Source organism: Melospiza melodia, chromosome 5 (assembly GCF_035770615.1).
Source record: "Melospiza melodia melodia isolate bMelMel2 chromosome 5, bMelMel2.pri, whole genome shotgun sequence".
Classification (NCBI taxonomy): Eukaryota; Metazoa; Chordata; class Aves; order Passeriformes; family Passerellidae; genus Melospiza; species Melospiza melodia.
Window position 1 is genome coordinate 16,704,220 of NC_086198.1, and position 17,897 is coordinate 16,722,116.

A 17,897-nucleotide genomic window follows, 5' to 3' on the forward strand; every position below is an offset into this window, starting at 1 on the left:
TTTTAATACATTCAACCTGTTTTTAGGCTGTACATAGTGAAGCAAGCATTGTATTACACCTATGAGGACAATTTTCACTTGACTATGCTTGGAATTTCCTAAGCTAATGAGTTTATCTGTGTGGCTTCCTCCTGTGAAAAACATTGCTTAGCTGCCATTTTATCCACATTTCTGGGGAATGTGTGATTAATGAAATAGGCCAGTATACTGTGTATTGCAGTTGTGAAAATGCCTCACTTGGAGAATGTATCCTGACAATAGTCAACTAGTGGAAGCTTCTGAAAATTTATATCACTGATCATGTAATAAGCCTTGCCTGTTTTGGTTATTAACTTTTGTTTGCAAGTAATCATGCTATTGAGGCCAAGTCCAAATGACATGACAATCACTGAAATAAAGGAGCAGGAATGTAGCCAGCCAGAGGCATCTCTGTTAATATGGCTCTCAGACTACTCCTTACCAAAATAATCACAAACTGAAACCCATCCTGAGTTCGGATGTGACTGTCCTTGCAGATACTTCATGTGTAAGAGGGAAATGCTTTTACCTTTGAGAGTTCTCACAATCTGTATGTGAAGGCACAATAATCAGCAGTGGCTGAAAAGTGGTTACATTTCCTGTGGTATATATACAATTCACTGTCATTCTAAAGAGTAAGCCCAGGATGTAAGCAAAACACTTGCACATAGAAGGTTCTCCACACACTTTTCAAGCAGTTAGAGCATTTTTGAGTATGAACAGTCAATATTCTACATTCAGTTGTCATTGAGCCTGAAACCTTTCCCCGCTTACTGCTGCACTAGTTAGGGAGCTTTGCTAAAGAAAATAGATTTAGCCTGGAATGAAAGTGATGTTGGATTGTTTACCTGGACAGTGGCTTTGGGAATCCATGCCAGTGAGACAAATACCTTCTCCTTGAAATTAAACCCAGCAAAGGACACCATCAGGAACGTTGCTATGATTCGCACAACTAGGGCGATGCCTAATATAGCAACACAGAGCCCTGCAACAGACAAACACTTCTCAGTGCTTTTGTGCATAGGTGCTTCTGGCTTTTTGATTTTTTTGGGGGGTCAGCCATAATCTTCTTTGTTTTAGATTTCTTTGCAGAGATTCTTTCAAAGCCAGTAATGAAAGCTGGAAAATGAATGAATGATAATAATTTGTGAATGATCTTACCAACAGTTTCAGGCCTAAGAGATGTAATGGATACTTCTGCTCCAATTAAACCAAAAAGAAAAGGCTGAAAGATATTCCATGCAACTGCCACAATTTTTTCTATTTCTCTCTGCAATAAAAACAAAACAAATCTGTAAATTCACAAAAAGATGGCCAAGCAGACACAACAGTTAAGTAATCATAGGACAAAGTGAAAATGTTTCATAAAGATTGTCCAGAATTGCTCCTCTTTCTTTGAACTAATACTAAAACATTCAAAATCAGTTGCACACCTTTTGAAGGTCAGACTGAGTCTGGCTGTCCTAGTAAATAAATGTTTGATGTCTTGAGAGGAGAAATAAAAAGCACTGGTGTTTGAACAGTAACAGAGCAGTTTGCAGACAAGAGGAAGAAAATAGAGCATTGTTGATTTTCAGTATTTAGAAAGATGTCATTTCAACAGCTTTGCCATGAAGTTTCTGAGCCTTTGGGAACTGCATGCCTAAACATGTTCTTCCATTTGTAGCTGAGCAGAGTCTGACTGTCCCAAGTTTCAGTCACGACCTCTGTTCATGCTACACTCAGTCAGAGGCCTCTCTCCATGTCAGCAGGAGCAAAGTCAGCCTGAGCAAGTCTGAAATCACATAGCAGGAATGAGTGCTGAACTTTCCACTGCAATATAGTGTATAAAGGCAAAACCATCTTTTCTCCTCACGTTTGAACTTTACACAATTTTCCTAAAACAACTGCTGCCAGGGTAAACAGGAATCTTCCACTTACATGACAAGGTACACATAGTATATCAAATAGCACTTGTCTTTTCATTAAGTGGGTTCTACAATAGCAAATGAACCTTCAGGCAGGAGTGTGTGGAAAATGTAAGTGCAGTGCTCTGTCACTTAATAATCAATCCAGGGCCTAGACATATCCTTGGTATTCTCTTTGGGACTGATCCTGCAACACCTCTTGCTCTTCTGTCAAGGAATGGTAGGTTACAGTAACACAAAAACTTCTGTAACCATAAAGAAAATGAGGTGGAAATATATATATGTGTGTGTGTGTGTGTGTATATATATATATATATATATATATATATATATATATAAAAACATTTTTGGCCTCATTTCCCCTTGTTATTTTCCCCCTTTCAGATCTGGCAAAATAAAATTAAATTTAAAAAATAAAAAAGAGCCCCCAGAAATCCCCTCTTTAGGGATTTCAGCCTATTTATTGCCCATTTGACTGTCCCAGGAATAGGTCCAATGTTCACTGTTCTTTGTAGACAGTGTTTGTCAAGTGTCTTCCACCATGGACAGTGGGAGGCAGTGGCCTTTGAGAAGTTCAGCAGGAAAACCTCAGTAATATATTGAGTACACAAACCTCTATCTCTATTGGAGAAAAAAAGAGCTAAGGCATTTGACATCAATATACTTAAGGCCATGAAGCTTCATTCACAGATTAAAAGAACTAAGCCTTTACAGACTGCATATACTCTTTTAAGGTTCTTCCTCCTATAATGGTTTAAAAGCTTTTCAGTAGAGAGCTATATCAGTTGTAATGTCCTTAACTAGTTAAGTCCCAAGAAGAGCTTTTCATCCTTTAAAATTGGACAATCTTAGTTCCTTTTCATTGTTATAACAAACCTTGGTATCTTTGTAAAGTCAGGGTCAAGATGGGGATAATAACATGGACTCTCCTATATCTAACCCCCTTTCCTTTTTCTTCCTCTCCTTCTACTGAATGTCACACAGCTATAGCTGTGGAGAGAAAGATGCCCTCAAAACAAAGTAGATGGGATCAAGCAAAAGAGGCTGTCAGACATAGCAGGGTACAGAAAGGCAGTGGGGTAGCAGCAGTAACATGAAGTAGGCTAGGCCTAAGAGAAAGTGACTAAAAAGCAGTCTTTTGTATGGTTTTTGTATGGCCTTACATCATCATTTATTGTGTGCACCCTGCTCTCGAAGTTATCCAAATTACACTGGCTGATATTTGGGAAAGATGAGAGAGGATAGTTAATCACTGCTTTTCATTCCACCTCCTCCAAATCACAGGGAACAAACCCTCAGGGTATTCAGGCCATGTACACAACTGCATCTTGGACACTTATTTGTAAACTTAACCATAAACTGACTGTGTACAGACACTCCCAGAGCTGGGAATTGAAGCTCTGGACTGCTACTGTCAAGTGCCTAAGTCTCCTTCATATGGCTTAAGATGTCTAAGAAAAGCTGAGCATTTCTCAATCAGTACACCAGGCTCTGTGCTGGCATACACATTGCTCTACTGACACACATGGTCACTTTCTGTCACAGGAAATGCTAAACACTTCCAAAAAAATGTACAATGTGCTGCTTGGTTTGGTGGGGTTTTGGGGTTTTTTTGCTTGTTTGTTTGTTTTTTAAATCTGTACACCCTCTAATGCTTCAGAAATATACCACTACCACTCCAGAAATTCAAGCTCCTGTCAGGCTGTACATTCATCAGACTTTGGATATGGTATGCTTCTTAGGTAAACATTCACCTTTTCATCAGACCATCCCACACCTGCAACAAAAGCTAAGACTAATGTGCAAAGCCCTCCTGATCCAGGGAAGCCGAAGTAGATGCTGCCAAAAACAGCAAACATTGACAATCCAAGTATAAAATACGATCTCTTCCATGCCAAAGATGCCTGCAGCCAAGGAAAGAGACAAACAAAAAAGTGAATTTCTTTCAGAAATGGGGGAAAAAAGTTACTCCTCTTAATTTTGAAAGTAAGAACTTGAAAAGAAAATCAAAAATTAATAATTCTGAAGGAATCAAAGCTTCCAAGTGAGAATTGAACTGCTCAGTTCATTGAGGACTTTTTTCAGACATTAATTCCTAAGAATACAAATTTTGAAAACATAATTTTTTTTCCCTCTGCCCACCCAAATTTTTATTGCCAATAGGCTATTTTTATCGCAAGGAACATGATGTTCTGTTCCAGCAGCTCTGCCTCAGCTCTGTGATAGCAGGATTTTCTACCTGTGTGGTCAAGTATTACAACAGTTTATCCAAGGAAAGGTGAAATCTTTGCCACCAGACGTTTTTAAGGAGAAGTCAAACATTTGCCAGGAATAATCTAGTTTTATTTCATTCAGTCTCACAGCAGACAGTTATCTGCCATTGTTCCTCATTTCTATCTAACTCTTTAGCTCTTGTATCACACTTCTTACATTATTTAATAACAAATTTGATGCCACTGAGGGCAACAGATGCTCTGAATATCGACTTTGGTAGTCCAGAGTGTATCTACATTCTTCCACAATTTTCTGTTCATTTAATTACCCCTCAACAGAAAATTCATCTAACACTTGCTATAGATGTAATTTTAATGGGAAGTAACACATTGTAATTAATACTTACGATATGTTCAATCACTTAAAACCTCTAATACATCTGCTTTGTTAATTTTAAATCTTAGGCCTACTGGATACATCTTAAAGAAGTACATGTGTCTTGCATCAATCTAATAAATTATCATTTTACTGTCTGAAATGGGTATCAGACCCTTCCTCCATTTCCACTACCTCCAATGAGAGCAGGATGGTGAGCTGGGGGGACTATGAGATCATACATTATAATTGATGCAGTAAATAAATAGTCACCTTTAAAACACTAAACCTATCCTCACTTGATAGGTTTGCAATCTGGAAGCTGCTAGCACTGTAAAAAGCTTTCCCCAAAACCAGCTTCACAGGAAGTTGGAAATTAATAACTAAAGAAAATAATCCCTTAGCAAAGAATCACTTGATTGTAATCTTTTTTAAACTAGGTTTTTACCTGATCATGGCTTGGGAAATATCGAATAAACATTCCCAGAATTCCCCCAGCTGCTATTCCAACAGTGACCTCCAGCACTCCACGGAGCACATTGTACAGAGTAGAACCTATTTTGCAAAAGGAAAACACATTCAGTAAGCCATTCACAGAGCTTCACTCAAACCATGCTCTCCAGACCTATGAGGTGATTCCAGGACAGTGTCTGCTTTAAATTAGTTGGGGCAAAGCAGTTCAGGAGGGAACCTATGGGCCTGAAAGAACTGGATGGTGCAACTTTCTTTCTCTGAAAGCTCATGCCAAGAAAGTGTGCAAGAGAAGTCAGAGAAAGAGGCATTGTAAGAACACTGCCAAACCCAGTGAAATTTCAAAGCATCGTGTTAGGCATGCAGAGCCCAGACTTGGCAGGTAAGGGAGCACTCCAGGAAAAATGTTCTCTAAAAGTTGTTGTGACCCACAACTCAGAGCTGACCATGCTACACCAACTTTTGAACATGGGTAATTTCCATCTCAGTATTTAAGGCTATACATGACTTTTCTAATAAGATGCCATTAAACCAGTCAGTCATAACAGAGCACACATTCTCCAAAACATCACTGTTCTGCATTTCATTATGTACAGATTAACCAGCATACCAGAAGAGAAAGCCATGCCAAGGCAAGTGTTGAAGCCTGTGATAGCCAGAATGTCATCGATGCTGCCAGCTGCCATTAGCAAAGTTGGGACACCTTTCTCCACCCCATATCCCCCAGCTTGTAAAATCAGCATGGAGGGAACCACCACAGCAGGGGAGACTGCACCTAGAACAAAACTGAAAATACACAGGTTCAGTATCTCAAAAAGAAAGCACTGAACTAAAAAAAACTTCAAAATGTTCTGACCTTAATTCTTTTGAAGTATAAATAAGTAGACCTTTTTCTAAAGCATTTTCCTAACCTTTCCCCTCTAATTACACGCAGGGATATTTCTGTGCAGATCTCCAATCAGCTCTTACTTTCTGCCCAACTCAGTAACATTAGAAGTAAAAGGCTCCACAGGCTAAAACTGGAGTTTCCACTGCAGGCCAGTTATGCTCCCTGACAGACACCTGGATTGTCCCATTTGGAAACCTGGTCTAGACGTACTTATGACTCAGCAGCCCAGTTCCTTCTCATAAAATTCAGCACGTGTCAGAGGAGGAGTTCACCCATCTTGTTCCAGTGTATGGGTCTGGCCCAAGTCCACCAATTTAGATAGGGCTAGATGGAAAAGGTCTTTTCTTCAAGGATGTTACTCTAGAATGTACTATGCCACATCCTTGTCCTTGATTTGTGACAGGAAGGCTGTCCTATGTGTATCTCTCTGTATGGAAGTTCTGAATTCCAGTATGAAGATTGTCCAAACTGTGGTATAATTTGCTGTCCCTAAAAGCCCCCTTTGTTGTGGTTCAAGACTCAGGGATTGCACCATCCTTCTTTCTTCAAGTGCTCAAGTCACAAACACAGGAAAGTAAAGATGCAAGTACTCCTCTGCAGCCTGAAAATATGACCTTTAAATAAGCCACAGAGCCAGACACAAAGGGTAAAACCAGAGGGGCTGAGTACAGCTTCCCAAATGGCACTGAACTGAGGTCTCTGCTTGTCACAGAGAACTAACCACAGTTAGATCACTGAGCTGCAGCCTGGAAACCAGCACTTTTGTCATAGAGGAGAAAAGGCAGTACATTACCCTAATATAAATCCCCATTGCCATGGCAAATGCAGGAACAAGAAGGCAAGGACAGCAGCTGTGCCTGTTTCTGAGAGGCACGGTCCGAAAGCAAGCCGTAAACAGACAGCTTTGAGCTTCTTAAGAGCCTGCAATCATACAGGCACAACAGTGTCAGAAGCCTTGGCTTTACAGAGAGGAAAAACATTTACAATCTGATATGGCTTGTTAAAGAATCCTGTCTGAGCTGCACTATAGGACATGACATGGCCTAAACGAGAGATAAGCCCAAGCCCAACCGGATTTGGATATAAAATTACAAGTGTGGCAGTGAATCTAGGTTTGATAAGGTGCCTGAATGTCACAGGAAGGAGTAACAGAAAATTCTGTTTGGCTTCTTTTCATTTGCTCCATCCACAAAATATTTTACTATAATCCCAGAAGTTGCATGAGCAGCCCCCAAAATTGCCCCAAAATCTATGAACAAATCATGAAAAGTTATAGACCTACATCAACTTTGCACACGAAGCCAAGCATCTTTCAGCTGTCTCTCACTTGATATTCAGAGATTAGGCTTCTTTTGGCTCAGCAACTTTTAAAAAATTTTTCTAAACTGGCATATTTGCTTCTAATAAAGATCTGTCTTTAATAGTCACAAACAGTAGGTCCCTAATTTTGACATGAAATTAAAAAAAAAAAAAAAAGAAAGTATAATCAGTGAGTTCCACTTTTTACCAGACCAGTTTATCCCAGCATAATCAGGACTAAGAGAAACTGACTTTTATGTCTTCAGAGTTTCAATTACACAAGGAACAATTGTAACTGCATCAAAGCATTGCCACACACAGAGTCCAAGCAAAGGTTTTCTTACCACATGGAAGAAAAAGGAGTCAAAAATGAAGTTCCCTCAGCAAAAAAAAGTTGTTATGAATAGAAAAAAATGCAGTCTCACAGAATTGGACATCTAAGCTGTGTCTAACACCACACAGTTCATGCTCATACAAGCCTCAATGTTTTGGAAAAGAGGATGATGATAATAAAGGAAAACAGGTATTTTTCAATATTGACAAAACCTTATTTTCCTAAATAACTGTAGCATTGGCAACTCTGTAGGTTTTCTTGGTTAAGAGAAATGAATTTAGATGTTCTAAACTACCCATACTTTATCTAAGTTTATATAAACTCTGAGTGGTTCCTTCAACAGGGAGGGGCCAGTAGGGTACAGCTTTATTTCAGCCAGCCCATTCTGAATAAGCAAAACCTTGCCTTCATCAGTTTATGAAGTATCATGTTTCTCAGGGTGCAGAGACTGTTTTTTGTTCACAGGACTGCTACGGGCTTCATTGTGATGAGAATCATTGTTTCAGTAGTGCAGCCGGATTCATCTTTGCAATTAACATATTTGCATTAAAATGGCCATGATTAAAAAAAAAAAGTTAAAAAAGTTGCACAGGGTTTACACTTTTTTGGTTGGCTGGGATTTCAAAAACATTCTCTTTCAAGGACTGGGGATCCCTTGCATTGCTTCAAATTTTCAGTATAAACTAACAGGGAGTTGGTCAGGGAATGTATAAACTCTTCCTGACAGACCATGACAGTGCACACATCTTCCATAGGTTCCACTCACAAAATTCAGGAAATAAAAATAATAATAATTTTTTTTTCTTCAGTTTTTTTTTATTGCTTGCCTAATGTACAAATTCAACTGCCAATATTACCATATAATTATACAACAGAAATTATGCTTTCTGTAATGATCTAATTTGCAGATGCTCCAAGACCGAGCAGTTCAATATTTTTAATGGAATCAATTATTTAGGTTTTTTTGATTGCTGTTGTATAGTCTGCCACACACAAATGGCTGGTGCCATACCTTTGGATCCAAGCCGAGTCCTGCTCGGGTCAAGATAATGGAAAGAGCGATGTTTCTCAGTGCTGCAGACCAGCGTAGGTTTATCTGGACAAAGTCACTGATGAACGGGGTATTTCGGATTAGGAAACCAGCAAGTAGCATGCCTTAAGTCAAAACAAATAAGCTCCTGTCAAATGATTTTTTTATTGCACAAGAAAAGCCTGTATAGCACTCTTAAAAACAGATAACCATATCATGTTATTATATGAGAAAAAAAAATTTGTATTCCAAATTATTAGCCATGTTTTAACAATCAGACCTGAGGCATGAGAAGAGATAAACACATTTAAAGCAGCGAAAGTGGCCTCAGAACCCAGCAGGTTATCAATTAATAAATCAGCTGATACACAGCTTTAGTCTGAGTCAAAAGAACTCAGCTTTGTTTACAAGGTACAGGTCATACTTAGCATAAGCAAAGACACCTCTGCATTCTTAGAGATTTTTTTCTTGTTAGCTTATTTTAATACAAAAATAGGAAGATCATTTAATATTGTGTATTTATCTCAGAAGCTGGGAATTGTTAAAAATCCTCTTACGTGTAAGAAATGCAGGTAACACAGGAACCATTATGCTGCATTCACTAGGAAATATAATGTAAACCAGCTCATCATGGACTAATTTAAACATTTTCAAGGGCTCTGGCAATGAAACTCTTACACAAAGAGGGGACAAAAAAGGGAAAGGAAATCATAAACTTTGTTTTATCCTCTATTTGAGCTACTTGCAAGACACAACATTTTACAAATATTAGTAAAACTGTCAAAGCAGAGACTTCCTGCAAAGCTATTGAAGCCACAGCTCTGGAAGCATATGGAAAAGTACTGGAAAAGTTGACCTCAAATACAGATCTACAGAGGATTCATTGTGAGTCCTGATGACTCAAAGATACATTTTTGTAGCATAATTTTATATTAGTCATGTTTAGAAACAGGAAACTAAAAAACCCCAGAAAGTAAACAAATCACTGTGCTCAGGTTGGTCCCAGCTCAGTGTGAGCCTTGACTGTAAACTTGATTTGTCCTGGGACAGTAAACTTTCAGACATTGTTCTTTCCACCACATCTCGGAAAAAGAACAGTGTCATAATTAATCTGTGGTACCCCATGACAATTATATGAGGCTGGCACTGTGATCACATGCTGTTTGCAACATTTGCACGAGGTCCAAGTCACTGAGGCTACCCTGATCTGGGAATCTACTTAACAAAGCAAAAATCTCCACCCCAAAGGAGATCTTAATTGATTTGCTTCATGGTTCCTGTTGCAGAAACCTCTCTGCAACATGCACCTAAAATTTATTATGTGGTTGTTTCAGTACCAATTTCATTCCTTTTTTCCTGAGAGACACTCACAATAAGGTGCTTAAGTGCTCAGCCAGCCACCTTACACTCTACTGGACCTAGCAAAAGTGGGTTATAGGCAGGTAAGAGCACATGGTTTGAATTCTTAATGTAAAAACAGAATATTCACAGACATTGTCTGTCTTGTCTTCTGAGCCATACATTTCTCCAGTTTTCCTCAAAGACCAGGGATGTGAACAATGAACTCTGTCCTAAACAACCCAAGAGACATGTGCTGTCATGCTGAAGTTTCTGCTGCACAGTATTACCTGTCTGACAAGCAGTTTCATGCTCAACTCATAACTTTCAGATAGAGATGTAATTAAAAAACTCTCAAGCAAGCAGAACCCAAATGGTCAGAAATACTTTTATTTGTTTAAGAGGTGTGCTTACTTAGAATGGGCAGACTCCCTGCATGTGACATTCCATGTTCATACTGCAGGCATGCATGCCATATGCAAAACCTCCCTCCCTCTCATTTGAATTTCTTTCCTCTGGTGAAACTAAACAGCACAAGAGTGCACAGCTGCCTGGACAGAGCCGTGTGAGGAGCTCCTGTGTGAGGCACAGCACCAGCCCTGCAGGCTACAGAGCCACACCTGGCCCACCCTGCCAAGCAGTTTTACTGTCTGTCAGCAGCTTTACTCATTTATGCACTAAATACAGCAAGGGGACAGCATACAGCTGGGGAGAAGAACCTAGAGCTTCATTTCCAGCTCCACTGACATCACAGCACTTCAAAATATTGTACTCATCTAAGAGGATAAAACCTCCTCTAGGAAAGAAACCGGAAAAGATTCTAAAGATGTCAGCATTAACATTATTTTAATCTCCCACTTCTATTTTGTAGTTCTATGTAAGATAAAATAGGATGTTGATGTGGAAAAAACCTTATGATTGAATCAGTATAACTCTCTGCAGAAGAATTATTCCTTGTTGTGAATTTATTTTCTTAGGTTTCAATTATCTTGAGATAAAGGAAGGAGAAGAAAGAAATCCTTTGTACCACCAGTAGCAGGGAATTGCTGTAATGTTTTCTTTGGAAAACATTTTCATTGTGTGAGATACTAAAGAAATAGCTCAGCAATAATTTTGCAAAGAGATTAGTGTAAAATGATGTCTGGATTAAGATTCTTGTTTGGTATTATTAATCCCAAATTTTAAGTAACTGTGACAGAATGGTCTGAAGGACGATAAACTGAGTCTGTAGGCAAACAGTTCTCTGACCCACAAAGGATTAAGAAGAGAGCCTTGACTAATTTCAATTCCAGTCTGGGGAATTTTGCACCTTTTCAGAGAGGACCAGAAAAAATCATTTGGAAAAGCTACAGATTTTCAATGGGACACAGTTTATTTGTTCCCAATCCAAACACATCTACCCATACAGATACTACTTGACAACACAAAATATGCAGGAAGAAGGAAGGATCTCTTACCCAGAAGAGCAGGGAGAGGGGGTAGTGTTCCTATCTTAATGAATCCAAAAATTTTACCTCCGATGACAGCAAAGAAGTAAAGAAACAGAATTCCGAAGAGATTTCCACCTGGGAGACACTCAGCCCCAGTAATGGACCAAACCACAGCCCAAACCAGAACCACAAATGCAACTGGAACAAAACAAAAAATAATTAACAGTTAATAATCTCTTAGCAACAAATTTGCTGTTAGGTCACATTTGTTTTGCTATTAATGAAAAATGTTAGCCACGACTTTTAGAAATGAAATTATTTGCCTTAAAAATTAATTTAATCATAACAATGCAGGTAATCTTTGATGGTCCCCAAACTGATGTTCTGATTTTATAGATGCTAAAATATTTTAAAATTGGTAACATGAACATCAATAAATAAATTTAGTGAGCCTTTGTCTGCTGTGAAAAGCACTTCACAGGTTCCAAACTTGAAGCAAAGACTTTCACTAACTTATCTTGCATTTGCTTATCTTCCTTCAGCTACTTCAGAACCACAGTAAAATCTACTGTTGAACAGCCTGGCTGCATCTTCAAGCTGATGAATGCAGCTCCAGTCTAATTTTTAAAATAATTGAAGAATAATTTTTTGGCTCAATGTGTTTGTGCAATACATTGTTATCCCTGGGAAAAAAATTGTGAAGAGGGTCATGTCTCTGGACCTCTGGAGTAAAATACTTTCCTTGATACAGCAATCAAACCAGAATAATACAGAGGGGGAAAAATCCTGAAAAATATTATGAGAACAGTGTGTGAAAATATTATAAGATATGTAAAAACATTATGCTCTTTCAAGGTTCACAAATCTGTTCCAACAGTTGCCCAACGAGAACAGGCATGCAGACATATAAAACAGGAGACTGAAGGAGAAGAAAAAAATGTGTTGAATAAATGTCCTGCATTTTCAAATTGGAGTTTTCTTAATCTTACTTGAGAGTGACAGGGGGCAAAGTAAGACCAGTAGATTTCCAAACATAAAAGCTTAAGAATTCCAAGTGGCTGTGGAAGCAATCAAGGACACATGAAATGTCTTTTGTTAGGAAAAAATCTCAAATAATTAGCTAGCCAGGCATCTCTTTTGGGAGTTTTCAGTTTAGTACAAATTTTAAATAAAAGATGAGTTTGCCTTTGCAAGCCTGTAGTACTAAGGACAAACTATCAAGACAAAAATTAGGAGGTCTTTCTTTTGATAAAAATAGTTTGCAGTGCAAAATATACCTACCATAGTAAACATATGAGACTGAAGAAACAAAAACTGTACATTCAAACATTTGTTTCATCTTTTTTTTCCCCTCTGGCTCAAACATTCAAACAATGGTGTGATAAGTAAAACACAGCTATTTCCATTCATTATTTTCAAGGACAGATATCATTCCATTCAGAGAAACAAGTACTTCTTTCACCACTTCTCGTTTCAATTAAACGCTGTGTCTCTTACCTACCATTTGTCACTGTTTGGGCCAGTAAACCCTGAGGAGGACAAGCAAATATTTGCCTCCATGTTCTTGCAGGTATTGAAGACTCTGCTGTTGGCTCTGGAGGTTGCTGAGTGCAGGGGTCTAAGAGAGCAGTTTCTTCTGTTTGTGCATTCCCATCAGTACCTTTGGCACCTGCTGTTGGTTCCTGCTGAAGGCAAACAAGGAGACTCCCTCAGAAGTGGCACTGTGTTTATTTGAAGTAGTGTGCACCACCTGAAGTCTGCTGAGATGCACTGGATCCACACTGGCTACAGGCAACCACATTCACTGAACAACCACTACAGGAATGCCCAGCTTTGATGTAATTCTGGCATTTTGGCCCTGTGTTTGTTTTTCTGCATTGCACCAAGAACTGTATGTGAGAAATTGCAGGAAATTTGCCTTTTTATCTGCACCTGACAGGGCTCCTGTCCCAACAGATATGGCATCTGTGCAGTAACAATATTTGCATATTTGATGAAGAAGCAATAATAGCAAGCCAGGCTCAGCTTGTCTTGTGTACACAACTAAACATTTATTAATATTTTCTACAATATGTTAATGTTCTGCTTCCAGACTGGATTTCACAATAGAATTAGTGATTAGCATCATTCCAGTGAGATGGTACTTTTACTATAACTCCTTAATAATTACTGTTGCAAAGTCTTGAACCAAAATAACAAAACAAAGACGAAAGAAACAGCACAGCTGGCCAGCACAAGCTTTACTCACATGATCCATTGCTGGAAGTTTCAGGCTAGTAAGTCAAAGTAAAGATGGAGAAATACTATAACTGCGAGTCATTCCCTTGAACCTGTTCTCTTATACTGGTACATCTACTTATCCATATTCATAACCAAAGCACTTTTTGACCATTTTTGGATATGTCTCACTTAATTTTAACATTATTTTTGACAAGTTAATCATCTGCCTTCCTGTATGATTATTCATGTCAGCATATTGTCATACTGTAGACATGGAATTCTGCTTATAATGTGGTTTGGCCCTTCTCCAGTAGTAGTTCCACATTTCTGATTATTTTTCTGTTTCTTCCCTCTCTCTCTCTCTCTTTCTCTGTGTATATATATATTTTTTTTCCTTACTCAGTGTCATGACTGGAACACAGATCTCATGAGTATTCAGAATGGAGTGACTTGTTTACCCCATGATTCTGTGATCACCATGTGCATAAAGATGTGCCATACAGACATCTATATGAGATACACTCAATACTATATGCTTACTTTTAAGTGCCTTTTAGATTAAGAATTTTATTCTTAAAAAGGGGAAAAAAGGAGAGTTCTCTCTGACTAGAATAATATTTTGGGATCTTAGTTAATTACCTCACTTTGCTCATGCATGGGAATCATGCCATTTCTCTCACATACTGATAGTTCAGAATCTTCACTGTCATGTACATCTTCCCTTACCATTGTTGCAAACCTAGAGAAAGAAATAAGGGGGGAAAAGTTACAGAGAAGCAAACAGTTTTCCAAATGGATGACTTCTCAGTGATGTCTTTTCCCACAGACCATGTAGAAAAATCCTCTCAGCCCATAAAATTTCAAGTTTAATGATTTTTGTGTGCCTCTGTATGCTGTACCTAAGAACAAAGGACAGAAACTAACTGAATAACTGTATTAAGCTTAGAAATTCAAGCACCAAAAAAACCACAAACAAACAAACAAAAAAAAAAAAAACAAAAAAAAACCTCTGAGTTTTAGAATCACAATTATCTGTGCTAACCTCTTAATTTCTTCTTAAAACATCAGCTGTAATCTTTCTCCATCTGTGCCTCCTTTCAGCACATATTAAATATTATTTGCTGCCAGTACCACTTAGCAGGACCATTAGTCCTGAAAGCGTCACGGGTCCTGTGTATATGTCAGTGCAAGTGACCATTTAATGAAGTTAGAACAACTATAGTTTCTAAAACTCTAAGAGGTTTCTAAGGCTTCAGGAGGGGACACTTCCCCCCTAACTTAAGCTTGACTGATCCAGGTTGATTTTCAGACCAATTTTAACAACGTGTTTTCTCTAGATGCTACTAGTTACAAACACATTGAGTATCTAAGAAAGTGAAGATGCCTGTTTGAATAAAGATCAGGACTTTTCACAGCTTGCAGCCTGATTAAACATGGCTCTTTTTTTACTGATTATAGCCCATGGAGGTAGTTCTCAGAGTAAGAAGTAAGATCCAAGTCATTTGTGGATAGTTACCATTGTATTTGCTCAACTCTAACTGGTCCACTACTTGTCCCATAGATTCTAACAAGAAATATGGCAGTGCACTGTTTTGCATGTCAGATATTTTTTGGTGCATGTATTTACTGTAGTTTCACAAGTGTGAGTTATCAAGGGGGGCAGGCGTATATCTGGAGGTAAGACTTGATAGTGTTCTCTCTTACATCAAAGGTTGGCACATATTCTCCATCAGCTAAATCTCTTTCAAGTCTTTTACACTGCTCTGGCCATATAAAACATCAGTGAAGTTAAGCCAGAACTTCTGAGCCAAAAAATGCCTTCCTTGCTAGATAGTTGGAAGTAAGTCAGAGCTGATTATCACAATTATCAAGCCTCAAGATTAAAAGGAAATATTTGATATTTGGGAAGGGCGGATACCATAAAGAAAAGGGCCATTCTAACACCTATGAGGTTTTGTTTGAGCTGTTCTCATATGAAACTGGCCTGAGGCATGACCAAATCACAGCACAATACAGAGCTATAGCCAAGCACTTTCAGTGTGTTATAAGTTAATAGTTTTGCTTTTTCCCTCTTTCCTATTTAAAGTCCTTATTTACTCAATTTTCAGTATTTTTCTGTATTTTTAATTAATACTTGCAGAACCAAATAGTTGTAGCTTTAGAATTTTAGGCTTTTTAATGACATTGGTGATACTTTTGATTTGGTTTTTTTTTTATCCTTTCATTGGGACTGGGAATCCACAAATGCCAATCCTCCTGACTGGAACAGAAAATACCAGCAACCTACCAGTGCCTCCCTCCTTCCCTTCACCAACCACTTTCCCAGGGTGGTTTTCTGTACTTAATTTTGCACTTGGTTTGTGTGCAAGCAAAGAACAGAAGGATATCGTTCTCCATCCACCTCTGCACAGGCAACATCCCAGATCAGTCACATAGCTGTTGACACAAAAATAATTAATACTTCTAAGAGTTAATTGATTAATTATAACTTCTGAGAAGGGCAAATCCACCACAGCTTCAGCTCCAGAAAGTGCTGTTCTCAGCAGCGTGTGGGACAGACAAGATGGACTAAGCAGGGATATTGAATGTTCTGTTTAACAGGAATGGTTTCAGGGAGTGAATGATGAATCTGAGAGTGCTGTCTTTATATGGTTTGTGGCAGGTCTTCACCCTGTTGGCAGAATCAAGAACCTACCTCCAAGAACTGTCCTTTGGATCAAGAGGACCAAAGTGAGTAGTTATGCCAGCATGGGTCTTTGGGAAGCTCACAGATTTTGGGTGTTTTGTGGGGTGGGGTTTTCGTTTGGTTTTTCAATTCCACCTTCTATGCCAACAAAAATCAGTGATTGAGAAATCATTGAGAGGAATTTGTATCTCAGGGTTAAGGCCTATCCCATGGAAACCAGCCAGCAGTAGACCTATTTTAGTACCTCCCTGTAAAATACACTTTTCTCGTATGGAAAGCAGAAAGGTTTGCACTAGATCCGCTCGTTCCAGTTGTTTTGGAATGGGTAGTGAGGGAGAGCTGATTGACAGGGACAGCACATGCACGCCTACAGCATGAGCTCTCGGTGACTGTCAGCGCTCTGCTTTGCACACAGCAGGTACAGAAAGCCATGCACAAGAAATCCCGCAAAGCCCACCGCAGCAACCGGCGCTCAGAATAAACAACGATTAAAACACCCAAACCATCATTATCTCCAAAAAGGCGCCAAGTAGACGCGGGAGCAGCGTCCTGCCGGCCAAGCCCGCTCTCCGCTCGCACCCCCGCTCACCCGTCCTGCTGCAGGGATGGGCTGCAGCGAGACCGGGGGCACAGCACTCACAGCACTCACCTGCGGCACGGCGGGGCCTCAGCCAGGGACCCGCTCCCCTCAGCCTCTGCCGGCGCGGCCCCAGCGGGGACAGCCCCGCTGCTCGGCTCCGGCTCCTCCTCCCCCGCTGCTAATGCTGCTGCTGGCGCAACAGGCCCTCCTCCACCGCCACAGCTCCGCCAGGCCAGCGGCTGCAGCTGGGGATGCCCCCAAGGGCTGCCCGCAGGCCTTGCTGAATGGTCACCGCGGGAAAGGCGGCAGCAGACGGGCCATGGTGCGAGCTGTCAGGTTGGCGAGAGCGATGGGACCGGTCCTGAGCCCATCCAAGGCTCTGGTAGCCGTCAGGGCACCCAGGAGGAAGACTTTTGTCTCTTTTGTAGCCAGTCCCCCATGAAATTCACTGCATCTGCTACACACGAAAAAGGCTTTCTGTGCTGCCTTTCCCATGGCTGTGGGAAGATGCATAGGGAAGCTACACACCGTCCTTTAACCCGGACTTTAGCGCTGGAGAGGTTGGAGATGAGGTGCAAGGAAAGGGTAAGGAGCTGCTGCTGATTGTGCTCTGGGTGCACACAGACAAAATGCACTGGGGCAGGGAGGAGATTTAAAAGAAAAAACCCACCCAACCAACCAATCCCCAAAACCACCCCAAACAAACACAACTTGCATATTTATGTTGTTCCCATCCCAGCATTTTGACTTCTTAAAGCTTAAACTTCTTAAAGTTTATCCACGCCATTTGTAAGTGCACATGAGGTAATGAGATGTTCTCTCAGACCTTCTCTTCTTCTCAACCCTAAATTTGCAAGCTGCACTCAGTCCATGCGAAAGCAGAGTCAAATGCCACATGTTGCTAGTTTGCTCCTGGTATCATTACACAGAACTAAGTTGACTACAAATCCAAGAGAAAATGAAAGCATTTTTTGATCAGATTAAATTTTCCAGAAGGACTCAGAATTGGGGAAGTCTGTTTCTCCCGCCCTCACAAGAGAAAAGTTTGACCTAGAATCTGAAAAGTCAAAAAGCCTCTTTATATTATCACTAGGGTGGAAGGAAAA

At 39.8% G+C, this 17,897-nt stretch overlaps 1 protein-coding gene across 8 annotated transcripts in view; it reads right to left on the minus strand.

Annotated features, from left to right (window-relative positions):
- Positions 1 to 16,945, minus strand: part of LOC134418306 (sodium/hydrogen exchanger 9B2-like) — a 25,781-nt gene extending 8,836 nt beyond the window's left edge. For 2 of the 8 annotated variants that reach the window (XR_010027755.1, XM_063156426.1), the window contains exons 1-11: positions 16,861 to 16,939; positions 14,165 to 14,264; positions 12,807 to 12,990; positions 11,333 to 11,503; positions 8,520 to 8,662; positions 6,668 to 6,795; positions 5,596 to 5,771; positions 4,963 to 5,069; positions 3,680 to 3,829; positions 1,180 to 1,288; positions 867 to 1,003 (exon numbers count right to left, since the gene is read on the minus strand). Coding sequence is in view for 7 of the 8 variants with exons in the window: in XM_063156426.1 (XP_063012496.1) it covers positions 867 to 1,003; positions 1,180 to 1,288; positions 3,680 to 3,829; positions 4,963 to 5,069; positions 5,596 to 5,771; positions 6,668 to 6,795; positions 8,520 to 8,662; positions 11,333 to 11,503; positions 12,807 to 12,990; positions 14,165 to 14,254 (1,395 nt within the window). In the remaining variant the exon portion in view is untranslated. Of the gene's footprint in view, positions 1 to 866; positions 1,004 to 1,179; positions 1,289 to 3,679; positions 3,830 to 4,962; positions 5,070 to 5,595; positions 5,772 to 6,667; positions 6,796 to 8,519; positions 8,663 to 11,332; positions 11,504 to 12,802; positions 12,991 to 13,553; positions 13,579 to 14,164; positions 14,265 to 15,812; positions 15,895 to 16,860 lie in introns of those variants that run through there. The other 6 variants (XM_063156431.1, XM_063156428.1, XM_063156429.1 and 3 more) reach the window with 6 other exon arrangements.
- Positions 16,946 to 17,897: the final 952 nt, after the last annotated feature.